The sequence below is a fragment of the Mirounga angustirostris genome, unplaced genomic scaffold (genome assembly GCF_029215605.1).
Source record: "Mirounga angustirostris isolate CCGP_5_RB_7025 unplaced genomic scaffold, mMirAng1.0.hap1 SCAF_1, whole genome shotgun sequence".
NCBI classification, from domain to species: Eukaryota; Metazoa; Chordata; class Mammalia; order Carnivora; family Phocidae; genus Mirounga; species Mirounga angustirostris.
In genome coordinates, this window is record NW_026991709.1 from 201592541 (window position 1) to 201611370 (window position 18830).

Genomic DNA, 18830 nt, shown 5'->3' on the forward strand with positions numbered 1-18830 from the left:
TCTGGCCCTGGCATGGCCACAGCCCGCATGTTCCCCTGGACCTTGGGAGTGTGGAGGACAGGAGGGCCAGGGCCGGGGTGGGAAAGTGAACTCAGGCCCCCCCGAGGGGACACCATCTGTGCCACAGCGTCTCTCTGTCTTGGCTGGATGAACCTGTATGTACACGGGTGTATATGGTAATGGAGCCTGCTACGGGAGGGGTTTGGCCTAGCGGAAACCGAGCCTCGTGTTCATTCGAAAGGCACAGTCAGATAACCATGGAGACTGGGGACAGATCATCAGAGTGGAGGGCATGCTGAGGGGTTGGGTCAGGGCAGGGCTTCCCAGTGAAGACAGGACTGCAGCGAGGTGCTCTTGAAATTAAAGCCATATCCAGTTCCAGGAACCTGCACGGAAATGGCCTTCACTTTGGGTGAGGCTCATCTTTTGCTGAAAAGCTGGACAAGCCTGTTTCAGGCGGCAGCAAGTGCCTTTTGGTGAATATCTGTGGGTAGAGCGGTGGTGTTCTGCCTGATGACTTAGCTAAATATACCAAGCTGTGCAAGTGGCTACTGAACGTCACGTACCGTGGTATTAAACCCTCCGTTCCTGTTCATTATCTCGTATGGGAAAAGCGAGAGTGCGTGATTTGATAAAGACCTCCTGTGGCTTAATTGTTTGAGTGCGTAGGACGAGTATGTTGAAATTAAGAGAAGGAAAGCACCCCTACTGGCCGTGGCACTGGCCACCCAGACTCTGTTTCTGTGAGCCCCAGGGAGAGCAAAATAGAGACCCTGGGTCCTGGGCTCGTTCCCTCCTCGAAGGGCTCCATTTCCTGCCGGTTCAGGCGGTGGATTGTTAATCCATCCCGAGGGAGAGCAGCTTTCCCAGCTCGATTACACATCAACAGCCGGTCCAGATAGCACCTCTTCTCCCGCATGTGCTGGCACCATTTATGGGGTCACCAGTCAGCCAGCCCTTGAAGGGCTTGGCGTACAGGTTTCCCCCACTATTTGAAAGCGTTCCTGTGAAACCTTTCATAAGCCAAACGGCAACAAGCGAAAAAGCAATTCGCATGTTGTAAAAGCGAACATCCTCTCCGGATGTCTTTGCGTTGGCCGAAACAGGTACTAAAGTGGGTCTTTCGTAAAGGCCAAGTGACGTAATGCAAACGTCGAGAAGCAGGGGGAAGACCTGTATGTGGTTCCAACCGGAGTGCCCTCTGTCTAGAGAAGACAGGTGGATGAGGCCAGCCCCATGTGACAAAGGCTGCGGCAGAGGAAAGCCCGGGTTGCTGTGGAAAAACAAGGGAGCGGCCGTGAACCAGTCTAGCCGACGAGGACGGCTGCTGGGTGTCGCACTGGCCAGTTGTTGTGAGAGCAGCGTCTGTTGGCAGGGGAAGTGGCAGGTGGCAGGGTAGGAAGACCCTGACGGTGGGCCAGGCCAAGAGAGCAGCGGGCACGCAGGCGTGTGGCCCCTCGAGGCTCCCGGGAGCTGCGTGGGATGGTGGGACCTGAGGAGGAGGATGGGTTTCGGTGGCAGTTGGCTGACGAGGGGTGGTCCAGAGCCCCTGAGGATTTTGAGTGAGAGTGGTGAGACCCAGTTGTCATTTTGCAGGGATCATGCTGGCAGCCCTGAGGAAGAGCCCTGGGGGCCCTGATGAGGGACAAAGTGAATGCCATGCCCATTGAGTGCCTCCTACGTGAGAGGGCCTTTCTGAGCAATGGCGGCAGCTATGATAAGACAGACCAGCATCCCTGCCTCCTTGGAGCTCACGTCCTAGCGCAGGGGGTCAGGCAGTGAAGACGTGAGCGACCGAACAAGGTGATTTCAGTGATAAGTATTTTAAAGACAATCGAAGAGTGTGATCGGGGTGATGTGGTGGTGATTTTTCTGGGGCACAGGGGGCCTGCTTTAGCTCTAGGGGATCTGAGAAGGCCTTGAGCAGTGCCATATGGAGCTGTGAGTCAGGCAGATGAAGCCCCTGAGGGCAGAGCCTTCCAGGAAGAGGAGAGAGTAGGTGCAAAAGCGCAGAGGTAGGCATGCACTTGGAGTATTTGGGGAGCAGGACTAAGACCGGGGTGACCTCTGCGTGGTGAGTGGGAGCAAGAGGAGCTGGAAGAGGTAGGTAGGACTGCAGAAGCCAGATCGTGCAGGGCCTTGAGGGCCTCATGAGAGCTTTGCTCTTTACTCTCAATGTAGTGGGAAGCCAACGGAGAGGCATGACATGACCTGATTTTTAAAAAAAAACAGTGTCTTGTGCTTGTAATGGGGGTTTGAGGTGGAGCAGAGACCCAGGAGGATTAGAGGGATGGCAGTGGTCTGCACACGACGTGGTTGATGGCTCAGACCAAAGTGGGAGCAGTGAAGCTGGACAGAAGCTGTTGAATTTGGAGTGTATTTTAAGCCACTAATTCTCAAACCTGGCTGCACATTAGAATCCCTTAGGGAGCTTTGAAGAAGTACGGACGCCTGCGCCTCACCCCCAGAGATTCTGCTCTGATTGGTTTGGGGTAGGGCCCGACAGAATGGAGAGGGACGAGAGTGTGTCTTCCAGCATCTTGGCTCAAGCAGCTAGGGGATTGCTGGTGCCGTTTATTAAATGGGAGAGTTGAGAACAGATTTTGGAGAGAAGTCAAGGCTTCTGTTCTGGCCAACTGTGTCTATATTACACGTGAGCAGAGAGCCAGGTTTAGGGCTGGTGCAGGGTCAGGATCAGACAACTTCGTGCGAGGTCATTGGTGTCTAGAAGGCACGTGAGTCAGGGAACTGGACGTTGGGAGGCGGGCGGCGGGAAGGCTTCTGGCCTGGCATCCCAGCTGCCCTCACACGCATGCGTCCTTTTACCCCGCACTGACTTGCTTGGCCTCTCCGGGGGGTCTTCTCAGTCTAGCCCCTTGCGCTTAGATGCAGGAGTGAATGATTCTCACCGCTGCCAATCCCCAGTGAGTGAGAACCATAGACTATACCCCAAACACCAGTCAGCTTCCCACCGGTGTGTTTTGCTGGTGGCCCCAAAGAAAACTGGGCCCCCAAATGAAGCATCGGTCAAATATCAACCATCAGTAAGGGGAGCAACTGAGACATGTCCTAAAGGCATGCCCCACCTCAGGCTCTTCAGCCACCTGCCTTTCCTCTCTCCCAGCACACTGACGTGTTATGCAAAACCCAGTGCATCCAGAGAGGGTTGGGGAGGCCTTGGGGCAGCATGGGGAGCCTCAATCTCACACTGAAAACACATCAGATTGGGGGCTCTTTATTAACACTCCAGGGCGGGTGTGTTTTTAGGAAGGTGCCACTGCAGGGTCCTAAGAAACTCCCTAACAGGATTATAATGTTTTGTATCTCAGGAATTCAGGTTGCATATAGTTCTTCTCAAAAAACTATCTTCGTGGGTTATAAACAACATGTAACAATGTATGCATTGTTTATCATTTGGGTTTGTTAGTATTACTAGGTTATCTTTTAAAGACAAAAGAATCTCTTCTAGTCTCCCCCAAACAGTTGCTAGACCCCTTCCAGCTTTGAAATCTTACCATGGTTGGACCATCAGACCATCTGCAACCACCCGTAGCTTTCTGGACCAGTTAGCAGTCATTCCCTGCACCGCAGTGGGAAACGGGTCCGTGCAGAGCTTGAGCAGGAGAGGGAAGAGGGAATGGCTCACAGATGTGTAAGGAGCCCTCTTGGAGGTGAAGCTCCCATGGGAAGTGGGGTAAGAGGGATGGGCCTGGAAGGAGCAAGAAAGGGGCTAAAGGGGCCTCACTTGGCGGGGGGGCTGGCCTAGAGGCAGCATGGCATGGGCAGAGCCCAAGTCAGACCAGGGTCTGGTCTCGGGTGCCCTCACCGTGCTCACTCTGAGGGTGTGTCATATCAAGGAGCTCTCTGTGTCGTCTCCCTCCCCACCCCACCCCCCAACTTCCCCACTTTTTCCTTTCCCTTTGCAGATACATTTTATTTCCTCATCCTGTGAGCTTCCTCAGGAATCCTAAGGGATTCCCTTTAAGATTTAGATCAGGGACATCTGTCTGTCTCCCGGAAGCTGCTTAAAGCTGAGAGGCATAGCTTCTCCCGTTTTGCCCCGGCTGCCAGGAACCTCAAAGCCAAGTGCTTCGCAGTTGCAATAATTGTGTAAACCCTTCTGATCATTTACTAACTAATCATTTACTAACTCACCATTGTAAATGACCCCAAATCTGAGATTTGACAAAAGGAGGCATATAAATTAATTTAACCATGTTGTTAAGGAAAAGAAAATCCATCTGTCTGCCTGCTCCACGGCTCCTCCCTCCCTTGTGAATACCTTGCTCTACACAGACTTCACACGACTGTCCCAGACCCCTGCAGGCCTCTATTTCCGTTTCACCTGCCAAAACTCATCCACGTGCAGTTGGCGTTCCCTTCTGGAGCCTCTCTCTGTGACCTTATCGATTACACACTGTGTACAGAGTCAGTTAGCAAGTATTTACTCGGGCCAGTAGCATGATGGGTCATGATGGCCGACCTCCAGGAACGCAGAGGAGGGATAGCACTGGGCCCTCCCGCAGCATGCCGGGTAATAGGCCGGCGCTGGGTGTGGCCAGAGGTACTGACCTATTCCCCCAGGTCAGGTCACTTGTCTAGGGGTTCATTCTCCCTCCTGCCAGGCAAGCTCTCATACCTGTCACTGAGCAACTTAGAAACACCAATGGAGGGCGCCTGGGTGGCTCAGTCGTTAAGCATCTGTCTTCGGCTCAGGTCATGATCCCAGGGTCCTGGGATCCAGCCCCGCATCGGGCTCCCTGCTCAGCGGGAAGTCTGCTGCTCCCTCTCCCACTCCCTCTGCTTGTGTTCCTGCTCTTGCTATCTCTTTCTTTGTCAAATAAACAAACAAACAAACAAATAAATAAATGAAACACCAATGGAAAAATCTTTCTGGCTCCAGAGAGAGGATAGTGACCATCTGGGGATTACCTACCTCCCACTTTGTTGTGGAGGAGACAGGGGGCCTGTGACTCAGGCCTGGGGCTTGTCACCTTGTTCCTGGCAGAGCTAATCGAGGGAGAGTTTCTACCTGGACAGCAGGTGTGCTCATACCTCAATCCCAGGGCCCCTGAAACACTTTAAGCAAGCTTCATCCTTGCCGATTGAAATGCATGGGGATGTTGAGGCCTTGGACTCGTTGGTATTTCTTTGGAACCTTCTCTGTGTCCTTCTTACACTGTCGTGTTATTCTTTTTTTTTTTTTTTTTTTTTAAGATTTTATTTATTTGCGAGAGAGAGAATGAGAGAGAGAGAGCATGAGAGGGAGGAGGGTCAGAGGGAGAAGCAGACTCCCTGCCGGGCAGGGAGCCCGATGCGGGACTCGATCCAGGGACTCCAGGGTCATGACCTGAGCTGAAGGCAGTCGCTCAACCAACTGAGCCACCCAGGTGCCCTGTCGTGTTATTCTAAATAGGTCCTGAAACAGGCGTGTTTCAGTCTTAGTGTTAGCATGCTGGTACCGTTGTTGGCAGGAGAACGAGACTGTGGCATCAAGGCGATCGTGAAAAGCCTTTTCAGTCACTTAGCAGCAGCGTCTGGTAAATACCTAATTTGTCTTCTGGTAGAGACGAGGCTTCTATGCTTGGACTGCCTGGGTCCGAATCCTGGTTCTGCCACCTTTTAGCCACATAATCTTGGGAAGGAAGTTGCTTGATTTCTCTGCTTTAGTTACCCCATCTGAAAAATGGGGAATAACATAGTCTTTGCCTACAGGTTTATTGGCAGAATTAACTGAGAAAGTACAATAAAGCACTTGGAATGGTGCCCGGCATAGGAGCACTTTGTAAATGGCTGTTAGATCATCATTATCCTTCAGCTTGGGTTTATTGAATACATGCTCCGTGCCAGGCCCCAGGCCATGCACCAGGCAGGAAGTTGAAAGACGTTGTCTCTGTTGTCCAGGAATTGACAGCCATGCACGATCAGTGTGTACTTAAATGATAGGTGTTATAAGACAAATAGAAACAGGCCAGGACAGCAAAGGCTTCTGTCTTGGGTGTGGCCCAGGGCCATGAGGAAGAAGGCAGAGGAGGTGATCCCTGAGTGGGTTTTGGTTCCAGTGCAAGAGGCAAGCAGGTGCCTGGCAGGCTGGGCAGAGGTGCTGACATGGGGTCCCTGGGGGCCCAAGAGGAAGATTTGGAGGGCACAGTGCCTTTGGGAAAGTGCAGGTAGTCCACAGGGATGGGGTGGGGGGCTGCATCAGTGATCCAGGGCTGGGTTGTGGCAGGCCTGCGTGCGCCCTGCCCAAGAGCTCAGACGCTGGGCCCGGGGAAGGCTCTGTGAAGCCTGTGAAGGCATCCAGGCAGGGAGAATAATATGTCCTGAAAAGGCCAGATTCCCATTTTAGAAAGTTTACTCTGGGAAGTAGTTAAGGAGAATAAACAGAGGTGGGAGATGCTCTAACATCTGGGGCACGTGAGGATGGGCCGGAATGAACACCAGGATGGCGGCATGGAGGGGAGGACATGGGTTTTGAGGCATAGTTTGGGGCCAGTACGTGGGGCAGAGGGTTCGGAGAGCTGGGGGTGGCTGCCGGATTTCTACCCTGAATGCACAGTAACCGGATGTCCCACGGGCCAGGTGGGCCCTTCCCCAGGAAGGGAGAGTGGGGGGCGGGGGGAGAAAGGAACAGATTCAGTTCTCGCGTGGTGAATTTGGGAGGGGTGGTGTTCTTTGGCTTTAATGCCTCTTGAACAAACATGTGGAGGTGTCTGCAGCTCGAAAAGAGGTCTCAGTTGGAGCCGGCGATTGAGCGTCACCACTGGGTGTGCTGCGGAGGCCTGTGGGTGGCAGGGAGTGGGGGAGGTGCACAATGAGCAGAGGAGGGATCCCTGAGGAACACCGGGGCTCCAAGGTGGGCAGCATCCCAAGGGAGGGCAAGAGGCCCCAGCCCCAGAGGCAGGAGGACACCCTGAGGGAACAGAGCAGCCTCAGGAGAGAATGACAGGAGGGACTGGTGGTCACAGGAGACCCGAGGAAGATGAGGGCTTAGAACTGACCTTTGGGGGCACCTGGGTGGCTCAGTTGGTTGAGCGACTGCCTTCGGCTCAGGTCATGATCCTGGAGTCCCGGGATCGAGTCCCGCATCGGGCTCCCTGCTCGGCAGGGAGTCTGCTTCTCCCTCTGACCCTCCTCCCTCTCATGCTCGCTGTCTCTCATTGTCTCTCTCACAAATAAATAAATAAAATCTTAAAAAAAAAAAAAAAAAAGAACTGACCTTTGGGTTTGGTCCCAGGGAGTTGCACAGTGACCTGGTGAGAGGTATCCCTAGTGTGGAGACGCCAGGTGCTGGAGAGCAGTGAACCAGAGTAAGGGAGAGGTAGCAGAGACAGAAGTGCGCACGACCTCGAGAAGCTTAGATGCGAGGGGAGGGAGAGCCCGGAATGTGCACACAACACGGGAGAAGCTTTGGGGTAAAAGTCTGCGGCTCCTAAAGACCCGGATTAGCTGACACCCTCATCCTCCCAGCTGGTGGTTTACCCCAGCAGCCTCGGTTTTCTCTGAAATAGAAAAGGAAATGGGGTAGGGGTCAAGGTAGGTACTGGAAGTTTGGGCTAGCCACTGAGGGGAATGGTCGATAGAACCATATCACACCTCCCTGCCCCAGATTTAAACAGATGCCACTATGGGGCCAAATACATATTTTAGAAACATACAAGCATTATGGATTTATAAATTCTTTAGTGTTTTTAGCTTGCTGTGTGCACAAAGACTGGAAGAACATCCTCTAAAATATTAATTGTACGGATCTATGGGTAGTGAAATCAAAGAATGGGTTTTCCTTTGTAATTTTCTCATCTCTATATTCCTTTAAATCACGAACGAGTATTATTGTGGAGGAAAAAAACTGCTACGTTGTGGTCTGCCGGGCTGCAGTGACATGGAAGCTTCGAGACCTCCCTGTGAGATGTGTGAGAATGGGGGGTAGGCGGTTCTCAGTCCTGCTGCCTGATAACACCGGCAGAAACGTCCCAGCAGGCCTTCCGACTCCCTGCCGTCCGTCCAGAATTGTACCGAACAAAATTCCTTACCATGAACTAATAACAGGAAATTCTGAAATCTGTGGAGATAAGCACAGAAGAGAATGTTCTTTTTAAAAAGAGGAAGAAAGAGACAGGAGACATTTGAACCAGAGGCTGGGAAGGGCTCGTGTCACAGGCTCGTCCGTCTCAGGGACTGGCCCAGCTGGTCTCTGGCTCTGAGAGAGGGACTCACGAGGCAAATGGGGTCTGGCCTGGAAGGGAGTGAGCCTTCCAGGGGATGTACATCTGTAGAGTGCTGCTGGAGGGGCAACCTTTTAAAGAGGCTGCGTTGTTGTATGAGGTCTCCCCTCGTGGTCTGGAATAGCAGGCGATAATGAGGGTACGAAATGAGGGCTCCGGTGGCCCTTTGAGGTGTTGGGGTGCCCTCTTGTAGCCCTTTCTGTGCGGCCTCCCGAGGTTTACAGCAAGCTCTGGTGGCTGGGACCTTAAAAACTGGATGTGGTGGGGGGGGAAACAACGTGGGCCTTCATTTAGGAAAACTCAGCCCCCTTGCTTTATCTCCTTGGGCCAGTGATGTTCCTCAGGGCTTTTCCTTTGTACGTAAGACAAGAGCGACATCCAGTTGTGGTTTTGTGACTTCAGGATTCATAAAAGGTCACATGATTGCCCAAACTCAGTGACTTTTTACATTAAAAGGAATTAATGTGGCCCTCTGGGCTTTTGTGGGGCCTTCTTCTCTGCCTGGGCCAGTGCCCTTCCCAATCCCCCTTTAAAATCCACTCCTCTGGGTGGTCAGGGCCCTGCCTTGCCTTTGGAAAGGCTTCCAGACCCTGCCCTTTCCTGGTGCCTCTGGGCAGGGCCCCAGATATCTCCAAATGAGATGGTCACAACATTTGGATTATAAAATTCAGGAAAGCTGGTCATATTCCTACTTTGGGTAGCTCCTTCCTGAGGTGTATTTTTTGGTTGTATTTTTAGTGAGTTTCTAATTGCAAAAGCCATGTGTTCTTACTAGAACATTTAAGAAATATGGTTCAGAAAGTACAAATTACCTGTGATCCTACCATGTGAGATAACCTTAATAATTTGCAAGTGTTTTTGTCTTTTTAAATACAGAGAGTTGACCCTTGAACAACGTGGGTTTGAACTGCACGGGTTCACTTATACATGATTTTTTTTTTTATAAATGCAGTCCAGTACTATAAATGTGTTTTCTCTTCCTTATGATTTTTTTTTTTTTAATTTTTTATTTATGTGAGCGAGGGGAAAAGGCAGAGGGAGAGGGAGAAAGCAGGCTCCCTGCTGAGCAGGGAGCCAGACGCGGGGCTCGATCCCAGGACCCTGAGATCATGACCTGAGCCAAAGGCAGACCCTTAACCGACTGAGCCACCCAGGTGCCCCTCCTTATGATTTTCTTTTTCTTTTTCTTTTTTTTTTTAAGATTTTATTTCTTTGACAGAGAGAGACACAGCGAGAGAGGGAACACAAGCAGGGGGAGTGGGAGAGGGAGAAGCAGGCTTCCCGCGGAACAGGGAGCCCGATGTGGGGCTCGATCCCAGGACCCTGGGATCACAACCTGAGCCGAAGACAGATGCTTAACGACTGAGCCACCCAGGCGCCCACCTTATGATTTTCTTTTTTTTTTTTTTTTTTTTTTTCTTTCAGATTTTATTTATTTGCGAGACAGAGAATAAGAGACAGAGAGCATGAGAGGGAGGAGGGTCAGAGGGAGAAGCAGACTCCCTGCCGAGCAGGGAGCCCGATGCGGGACTCGATCCCGGGACTCCAGGATCATGACCTGAGCCGAAGGCAGTCACTTAACCAACTGAGCCACCCAGGCGCCCCACCTTATGATTTTCTTAACAACATTTTCTTTCCTTTGTTTTAAGTAAATACTTTATTATATAATATATAATACATAAAACATACATCATATGTGTGAATTGACTATTCATGTTATTGATATTCTGGTCAACAGTAGGCTATTAGTAAAGTTTTGGGGGACTCAAAAGTTATATGTGGGTTTTGTCTGCCCGGGCCCCTAAGCCCCGCATTGTTCAAGTGTCTAACTGTGTGTCAGACTGTACCAGAAGGTCTTAAATGCCCTATATTGTTTGGAAATCTACGTTTGCCTTTAACAACCTGTCAGAGATGTTGTCCATGTTAAATAGCTATATACTTTTATAGCATATTTAATGTCAGGAGGTATATCCTAAATGGCATCATACATACCATAGAGTCCTTGCCTACCAAAGTTTGTTTGCTATCTTAGGGGCACCTGGGTGGCTCAGTCGTTAAGCGTCTGCCTTTGGCTCAGGTCATGATCCCAGGGTCCTGGGATTGAGCCCCGCATCGGGCTCTCTGCTCCGCGGGAAGCCTGCTTCTCCCTCTCCCACTCCCCCTGCCTGTGTTCCCTCTCTCGCTGTGTCTCTCTGTGTCAGATAAATAAATAAAACCTTAAAAAAAAAAAATCTCTATCTTAGGCTTTTCTGCCACCTGCCTGCATTTTGCAGACCAGATTTTTTTTTCTACTTTTTTGAACTTTTAGAAAAAATTTTAATGACACACTTCTGACAATTGAAAGGATATAAAGGATAGTACGATGATATGATGATATGATATCTTCACTCCCCTCCAGCCTCATAAGTAAAACATCATAAAGACAGTTTAGCAAACTCTTTGTATCCCTCCCATCCCGCCCCACTCCATTCCTCTCCCAGCCTCCCCGCCACCACGAGGTGATGGTTACCCTGAATCACGTGTAGTTTTCAGCATCTTGGTGCCCACAGTGCCTGTGTACCAGAGGTTTCTTCTCAGGACCTCATCTCTGTCCCACTCCAAGTCCTGAGCCTCCACCAATGAGAAGAGCATTCCTGTGGATGAGCAGTCCTTTGGATTTTCTCGTTCCCTGTTTGTCTGTTGCCCCATGGCGCTCAGGCAGACCAGTGGGGAAGCACAGCTCTGTTCCTAGTCAGCCATGTGCTGCCCATCTCGGGCATGAGCAGGTCCTTGATGAGACAGGAAAGCGCGGGTGGTAACAGATAAAGAGCTGGTGACAGGGGTCAGCAGGGGAAAGTTGGGGAGCCCAGCAGAGAGCCACAGGAGGGGTGGGGTGAGGGGCAGGAGGAGACGGGAACAGAGTGCTCCCCCTGCCTCCCCAGAGAGGCACTCCGGGACCTCTTTGAGACAAATAGAAAATCTTCCCATAATTGAACTGCGGTACTGAATCTTTTCTCCGCTGCCAGACCCTCGCTCCATACCCCACCCCCCGCACATACCCTCTCGCTCCAGTGCTTCTGTTCTACCCGGCACTCCCTGGACAGGCCACCTCTGGCCACTGCTTGGACTGTCTCCCTTCCCAGGTGCCTCTGTCCTGCTGCACCCGCTAGGATCCTCCTGGGCCTTCCCGGGTCGCCAGCCCAGCTCCTGTTGTCCTGGTGGCCATGCCTTTCACTAGGTGCTCAGCCTCCTTGCTGTGTCGGGGTACCTGGGGGCCTGCCCCACCCGCTGTTTGAGACCCAGGCCCCCATTGCTTGCTTGCACTTCCCACAGTGTTCGGTGGGGTGTAGATTTTCAGGAAGAGTTGTTCATTGATTTGTCTTTGCAGTTTCCGTAACTAGGATCTTAGTCCCCTGTGAGTCATTTTCCGAAAGATGAAACTCCAGCTCCCTTGCCTCATCAGCATTTCCCAAGTTCTTGCTGTTTCTTCAGTGGCTCTTCCTATCCCAGAATTCCTTCTTTGTGGGAAACGTTCTGATACCCAGTTTTCATCTCTTCTACCCAGGGAACCCCTCCCTTAGCGTGTTAGAGTCCATCAGCCCCACTGGAGGCCAGGGATGCTCCGTCAGCCCTGAAATCCCCACCTTACCCACTCTAGTAGACCACACTGTCGCTCCCCCTCCCGGGCCCCTTTGGGACTTGGGAGTGGTCCCCGGTTCTGTTGTTCATCAGCTTCCCTGATGGTGGTAGCTCGTGGCTGCCCACTGACGAGAGCAGCCTGGTATCACCTCAACCTTGGATGGCGGGTGTGGAGCAGTCCCACCCCAGAGCTGTGACTCGACCCAGTGTTAGACCCAGTTCTTGCTAGGGAGCTGGGCCACACTGTTGGAACCCCCCACCACCACCACCCCCACCACCACCAAGGCTGGCACCCTTGGCTCCCTTCTTTTTTGTTCTGCTTGCTTTCACTGCTCCTTTCACCCCATGCCGGAAACCGATAGACCTTTTCCGGGCTAGGGGCTCTGGTGCTGAACAAGGTAGATCCAGTCATGGAGCCCCTGGTCTAGCATAGTGGTTCTCAGCCCTGCTGAGAGCTTTTAAAAAAATGCGAGTGCCTGGGCCGCACGGCTGACAGTTCTTGTATGGTAGCTCTGCATCAGAGTCTGGGTGCCCGTAGCTTGTTAAAGCTGCGTGTTGTCTCCCACGCACGACCCAGGATGCAGGCTACCTGTCTCAGTCCGTTCGGGACCACCAGAGACTGGCTGGCTTCTGACCAACAGAAATTTATCTCCCACAGCTCTGGAGGCTGGGAAGTCCAAGATCAAGGTCCGGGCAGCTTCCGCGTCTGGGGTGGGCTCACTTCCTGGTTCGTAGGCGGCCACTTCTTGTGTCCTCCCGTGGCAGGCAGGGGGAGGGAGCTCTGAGGACTGGTTATAAGGTGCTCACCCCATGACCTAATCGCCTCACGGAACCCTTGTGACCGCATCACCTCCCAGAGGCCCCCCCTCCTAATACCACACACTGGGGGATTCAGCCTGTGAATCTGGGGGAGACGCAAACATTCAGTCCACTGCGCTGCCGTGTGCTGAGCACTGTCTCTGTGGCGAGCCTCAGCTGAGCCCTTCCTGCAGGTCGGGTTGGAGCCTCACAGGCACGGCCATTCACCAGCTCCTCTAGGTGAGACCCCTTCGTGTTCTTCTCCCTTCGCACGCCCTCTCCCCGACCACGGGACTCATTTCGTTCCCTGCCCCTTTTGTTTGGATCTGAATTCCCTCCCCACTTCTCCTCCACCCCTGTGTTCACTTACTGGGCCATCAGCAGTAACCTCCTAACTGCTCTGTGGGGTTCTCTGCTCTCCCTCTTCTTATCTGACCCGCACAGCAGAGGCAACTGGGTTGTCATCCTCGAGATATTCCCTGATGGCTCTGGGTGGCCCATGAAGGAGAATCCTGCCCCAGCCTTTAGGCCTGGCGTTTGCTCTGCTCAAGCTGGCCCCTGCCCATTAGTCCAGCCTCTCTGCTGCCACTGCATGCCCGGGGCCCCGCCGTGCTGATTTTCTCACCGTCCCCCAGATGTGCCGTGCTCACGCTCACCTTTTTGTCTTTCCCTATGCCCCTCCGCCGGCCACAGTCCCTTTTCTCCCGCAGGCCCACCTGGCAAACCTCTGTGTGTGCCTCGGGACCATCCTTAAACCTCACCTCTTGAGGGGCCACCCGCGTGGCTCAGTCAGTGAAGCATCCGACTCTTTTTTTTTTTTTTAAGATTTTTTTTTTAAATTTATTTATTAGAGAGAGAGAGAGTGAGAGAGAGTGAGCACATGAGAGGGGGGAGGGTCAGAGGGAGAAGCAGACTTCCCTGCCGAGCAGGGAGCCCGATGCAGGACTCGATCCCGGGACTCCAGGATCATGACCTGAGCCGAAGGCAGCCGCTCAACCAACTGAGCCACCCAGGCGCCCGAAGCATCCGACTCTTGATCTCAGCTCAGGTCTTGAACTCAGGGTCGTGAGTTCAAGCCCCACGTCGGGCTCCACGCACTGGGCATGGAGCCTACTTAAACAAAACCAAAAAAAGCCCTCACCTCTAGAAACTTCTGTGGTTGCCTTGGCTAGTTGGTGGCAACACAATGGCTTCTAGAATTGTTGTCACTCTCCGAAAGACCCGGAGCCTGCTGGGACAGCCACCTTGTTTGATTCCTGAATCCACAGCAGTGAGCACCAAGTAGGCACCTGGTGAGGATCGGTTACTGGGACCTGGCTGAGGCCTGGACACGGCCTGTTTTCCTTCTGCTCAGACGGGCACCAGCCCCAGTAGACTCTGGTGGTATTTTGGGTCTGCCACCCAAAGGTGTTGACAGAGCAAAACACCAAGTATTCACAAGCATATGAAAAGGATGGGATAGCGAATTGGAGGGCAGTTCTGGTCAAAAAGCTAGTCAGATCTGAGGGCAGTGCTCACAGTTGCTTTTGGATTCATAAGAACCAAATATAGATTACCGATGCTTCACAACAGTAGGATTGGTAAAAAATAAAACCCAATTCTAGTTTAAACAGTTCAGAGCTGCAAACTTAGGCCTGGGAAAACTGAACTGTCAGGTGCGATGCCCGCCAATGAATATTCGAAAAGGCCAAAGCTGTTACTGGGAAATTTTAACGCAGACTAAAAAGTAATCGGTGAGTCAAATCCTCACAGTAATATTTACATAGGAAAGAATGGATTCAATGAAAACTATTTCACTAAGATGAAGATAGAAAATTATCAGGAACATGGGGTGCCTGGGTGGCTCAGTGAGTTGGGCATCTGCCATCAGCTCAGGTCATGGTCCTGGGGTCCTGGGATCGAGCCCCACATCGGGCTCCCTGCTCAGTGGGAAGCCTGCTTCTCCCTCTGCCCCTTTCTCTGCTCATGCTCTCTCCCTCCCTCTCTCTCTCTCTCTTTCTCCTCAAATAAGTAATCGGGGCACCTGGGTGGCTCAGATGGTTAAACGTCTGCCTTCGGCTCAGGTCATGATCCTGGAGTCCCTGGATTGAGTCCCGCATCGGGCTCCCTGCTCGGCGGGGAGCCTGCTTCTCCCTCTCCCTCTGCCTCTCTCCCTGCTCATGCTCTCTCTCTCTCTATCTCACTGTCTCAAATGAATAAATAAAAAAATCTTTAATAAAAAAAATAATAATAAATAAATAAGTAATCTTTATAAAAAATTATCAGGAACAATGTAACTGTTCACTCTAGAAAAATCGTTCACTTTTCCTCCGGAAAATTCCTTGTCCGTAAGTGTCCATCGGTGTTGGCATAATTCTGAACACACACGTTGTTGGGGTAAAGCTGTCCTGTCCGTGTGGGTAGTTGCCACTCCCAAGGGACCGTCTGCACCGTGGAGCATCAGACCTGCTGGAAGCCCAGCCCTGATGCCTTTTCTCTTTCCAACAGGGGGCGGTGCCCAAAGGAAATGCCACTAAAGAATTCATCGAGAGCTTACAGCTGAAGCCTGGGCAGGTGGTGTACAAGTGCCCGAAATGCTGCAGCATCAAGCCCGACCGAGCCCACCACTGCAGGTACACGGGCCCCCCGCTGACCCCCCCCCCCCGGCCCCGGCCCGCTTCCTCCCCTCCCCCACCTCCCGCGGGCTCTGGAGCAGCACCCCCCACGCCCACCTCCCGCACGAGCGCCATCAGCAGCAGGACTTCTGAACGTCCCCTGCTCTGGGCACGCGACCACTGCGACTGAGCCCCGATTGGAGCTCCATGAGCTCACTAGATCGGAAAGGGCGTTTGGTTTGGGCTCAGGACGCCCGTCCTAAGACCTGACGGAGGACCCTGCCAGGCCCTTGACTGTCTCCACCTCTGTCTCTGTATCTCCAAAATTAAGGGGTTCCTGTTCTTCCTACCTCACAGCTTTATTTATTAAGGCCACAGGAGACCGAGGTTTGGAAAATCGTTCTGAGTGCCCAGTACTTGACCCATTTAAGAGGTGGGCCCTACTCACTTGACTTTCAGAGGGAAACGAAGGGTCTGTGCCTGAATGGAGACGTTTCTTTATTTTTATTTATTTATTTTTTTAATCTTTTTTTTTTTTTTTTAAAGATTTTATTTATTTGCGAGAGAGAGAATGAGAGACAGAGAGCATGAGAGGGAGGAGGGTCAGAGGGAGAAGCAGGCTCCCCGCCGAGCAGGGAGCCCGATGCGGGACTCGATCCCGGGACTCCAGGATCATGACCTGAGCCGAAGGCAGTCACTTAACCAACTGAGCCACCCAGGTGCCCTGGAGACGTTTCTTTAAAACAAAACTCCTAGAGGTTGTGACAATTGTAGGATTCGGCCCCAAAAGCCATTTCCCCATCTCATGTGTGGTGATTTTTCCCTTTGGTTTTCAGATGTCTTTGTTGTTTTGAGTCTTCTCAACGAGAAGGCATCTAGCTAAAAACTGCATTTTATCACTACAAGGGGACTTTAAATGCTAAATTACACTTGGTGTCACTTGGTCCTTTTCTCAGACTGGGGGGGGTGCCGGGAGGGGCACACCGAGCTCACACCCCTGGTGAGAGCCACAGACAGGCGTGGGGCCCAGTGTTTGTGGCTCCGGTCCAGGGCTCTTTCCACTAGAACTCCGGTTTGGGGGTGACTTGTGTGGTCTGATGGAATTGTACTTATGTCTTTCTGTCAGAGAGAGACGGCGACCTCCCCAACTAGTTGGCCCCTCTTGAGGGTGACGGCTGAGGAGCTTGGACAGGGCCTATGTTAGTTGCTGTCTCCCGTGGGGTTTCCAGCAGCTTGGAGAAGCCGAGCCCAGCGTGGGGCCAGTTTACCTCTGAGATCTGTGTTACAGACGAATTCAGGGCTTGCTGCTTGTGCCTGGGGTGGAGGCGCCTGTCTAGCCTTTTCTGTTACCCGGGGCATGGGAAGCCAGCTGTTTTCACCGCCTGAGTGAAGGGGCCCCGTCTGCTTACGTGGTTCCCCAGGCCCCAACTCTGGGCAGCCCAGTGTGCTGAGCAGGCTCCCGCCTCGGAGTTAGAGAGGTCAGCGCTGGAAGCCCAGCAGTGCCCCCGCCACGCTGTGGGGCCACAGACCAAGCAGCACATCTCTCCGAGCTCAGCTCTGTCCTCTGCAAAGGGGATTGTTGTCCGGCAGCTTGTCGTGAGGGTGAGATATGAATAACTGTGGGAGTCCGCTGGCTCCCCCGACAGAAGCCATTGGTTCGTAGAGGCGTGTGCAAGTGGCCGGGCGCACTGGGCTTCCAGGCTGAACCAGCAACAGGGAGGCTCGAGCTTTGTAGGAAAGAACTTTCGGGTGACCACAGTGGTTCTTTCTCTTCCCTCCCTGAGCCCTCGGCTGCCTCCACTGCCTGGCATTTTGCTCACCGCCTCCTCCTCGCCTCTCTCCCCAGGATGATCCGAGGGAGGTATTCTTGAGTGCTAGTAAACAAATCAGCTTGAGCAAAACAAGAGCTGCTGATTCAGACGAAGTCGAGTGAGGATGCCTGTGTGTCGCCTGCTCCCGCATCAGGAAGCGTGTGCTGATGACCACTTCTCTGGGAGGGCTTGCGGCGGCCCAGGCCATCTGGGGACCCGCAGTTCGGGATAAGCACCATCCCCAGCACACCAGACAGAGCTGGGTTTATGACTGCTTAAGCCGTGAGGCCTGCCGCCTGGCTCGAGAGAGTCGGAGTCGATGTCCCTGCTCGAGTGAAGGCGCGTGTCTGTGTGCGTGAGTGCGCACCTGGCTCTTTGCATCCTGTCCTCCTAACAGAGCCCCGTGGAATTTAAATCCATCCCCATTCCCTGACCGCAGATGCTCCCTGACCCTGGATGTGTAGATGTTCCTTCCAGGCCGGTGGTGTGTGGGTGCGTCTTCTTTCCACCGAGAGGCATTCTGGAACGCCGGGCTGCTTTCATCCTGGCATTGAGGACCATGGAGGCCTGTGGAAATCCTGGAGAGGGAGCCATTCATGCTAACGTGGACAGCCATGGTGTTGGGCTTAAGGGTTAGGTTGCTCTTGCACAAAGAGGTGGAGACCTGTGCCCCTGGCAAAGCCTCACACCCCTCCCCAAAGCCCCCACCCCCACAAACACGCTGAGGCTGAGACAGTCACAGATGGCTTAGGGTCCCTGCCAGATTCTTATGTTGTCTCTCTCATGGTTGTGACCACCGGTAAAATTTATGTAGCACTAGTATTGTTTTTAAATCATTTTACCTACATCATCTCTAACCTTGGGAGATGTGGACTAATTCTGCAGAGGGCAGTTCGGAGAAGCTAAGTTGCTTTGCCCAGGGCCCCACATGGGGATTGAGAGCAGTGTTCTCTCCGCCGCCGCCGCACCAGGCTTCCTCACCCAACATTGTTGCAGAGCTGGGACCATGATGTGGTAGACGCTTTTTTGCAGGAGGTGTGGGGTGAAAACCTGGACGTGGAGCAGGGTCCACCTGGTGCCCTCTAGCTTTGTTCTTTGCTCGTGCCCTGCCGGGCGTCCCAGTCTGATGTGGTGGAGCCGCTTTGCAGGCCTGCTCTTTCCCCATCTGTAGCTTCAGGGACTGCACTCAGCTCCCCCTTGCTAAGGAGGTCCTGGGCCTGGCCCTGGGCCGTAGCGGTGGATTAGACGTGGCCCTGACCCTTGGGCCTTCCGCTCAGGCAGGGCAGGTGCACTTTTCCACCCCGATACAGTTTGGTAAGTGTCTCTGTAGGGGGAGACGCAGGCCCTCGGGGACACAGCTATGTTTCCACAGTGGGCCATCACCCAGGCTTGGGCAAGGGCCCCAGCCAGCAACTTTGGGGCCTGAGAACCAAGAGCCTGAGTGAGCCAATGAGCTTGTCAGGCTGTACCAAGCTTTTGAAGGAAGTACTTCGGGGCCTGAAAAATGGCAGGGAACCTGGAGGAAGAGGGAAAGGAGGGGCATTGCCTTCTTCTAGAACATTGATTTAAAAACACAGAAGGGGCTCAGGAAACCCTAAAGGCAGGGACATCAAAAGATGCCTCCGTGGAAGATGTTCGGTCTTTGCAGCGACTGTTCCTGCAGCTTGGGACGTGCTACCAGCCCGCGGTGCCTGAGCCCCAGGAGCACACCTGCCCAAAGCGTCTCGCAAAGGGGCAGTGAGGGGTGCCCAAGAGGAGGCTCAGGAGAGGGCTGGTGCTCACAG

At 53.0% G+C, this 18830-nt stretch overlaps 1 protein-coding gene across 8 annotated transcripts in view; it reads left to right on the plus strand.

The window, feature by feature from the left end:
• Positions 1-18830, plus strand: part of ZDHHC3 (zinc finger DHHC-type palmitoyltransferase 3) — a 55643-nt gene that overhangs the window by 17249 nt on the left and 19564 nt on the right. For all 8 annotated transcript variants that reach the window (XM_045862607.3, XM_045862604.3, XM_064597100.1 and 5 more), the window contains one exon: positions 15129-15253. In XM_045862607.3, the coding sequence (XP_045718563.1) occupies positions 15129-15253 (125 nt within the window). The remainder of the gene's footprint in view (positions 1-15128; positions 15254-18830) is intronic.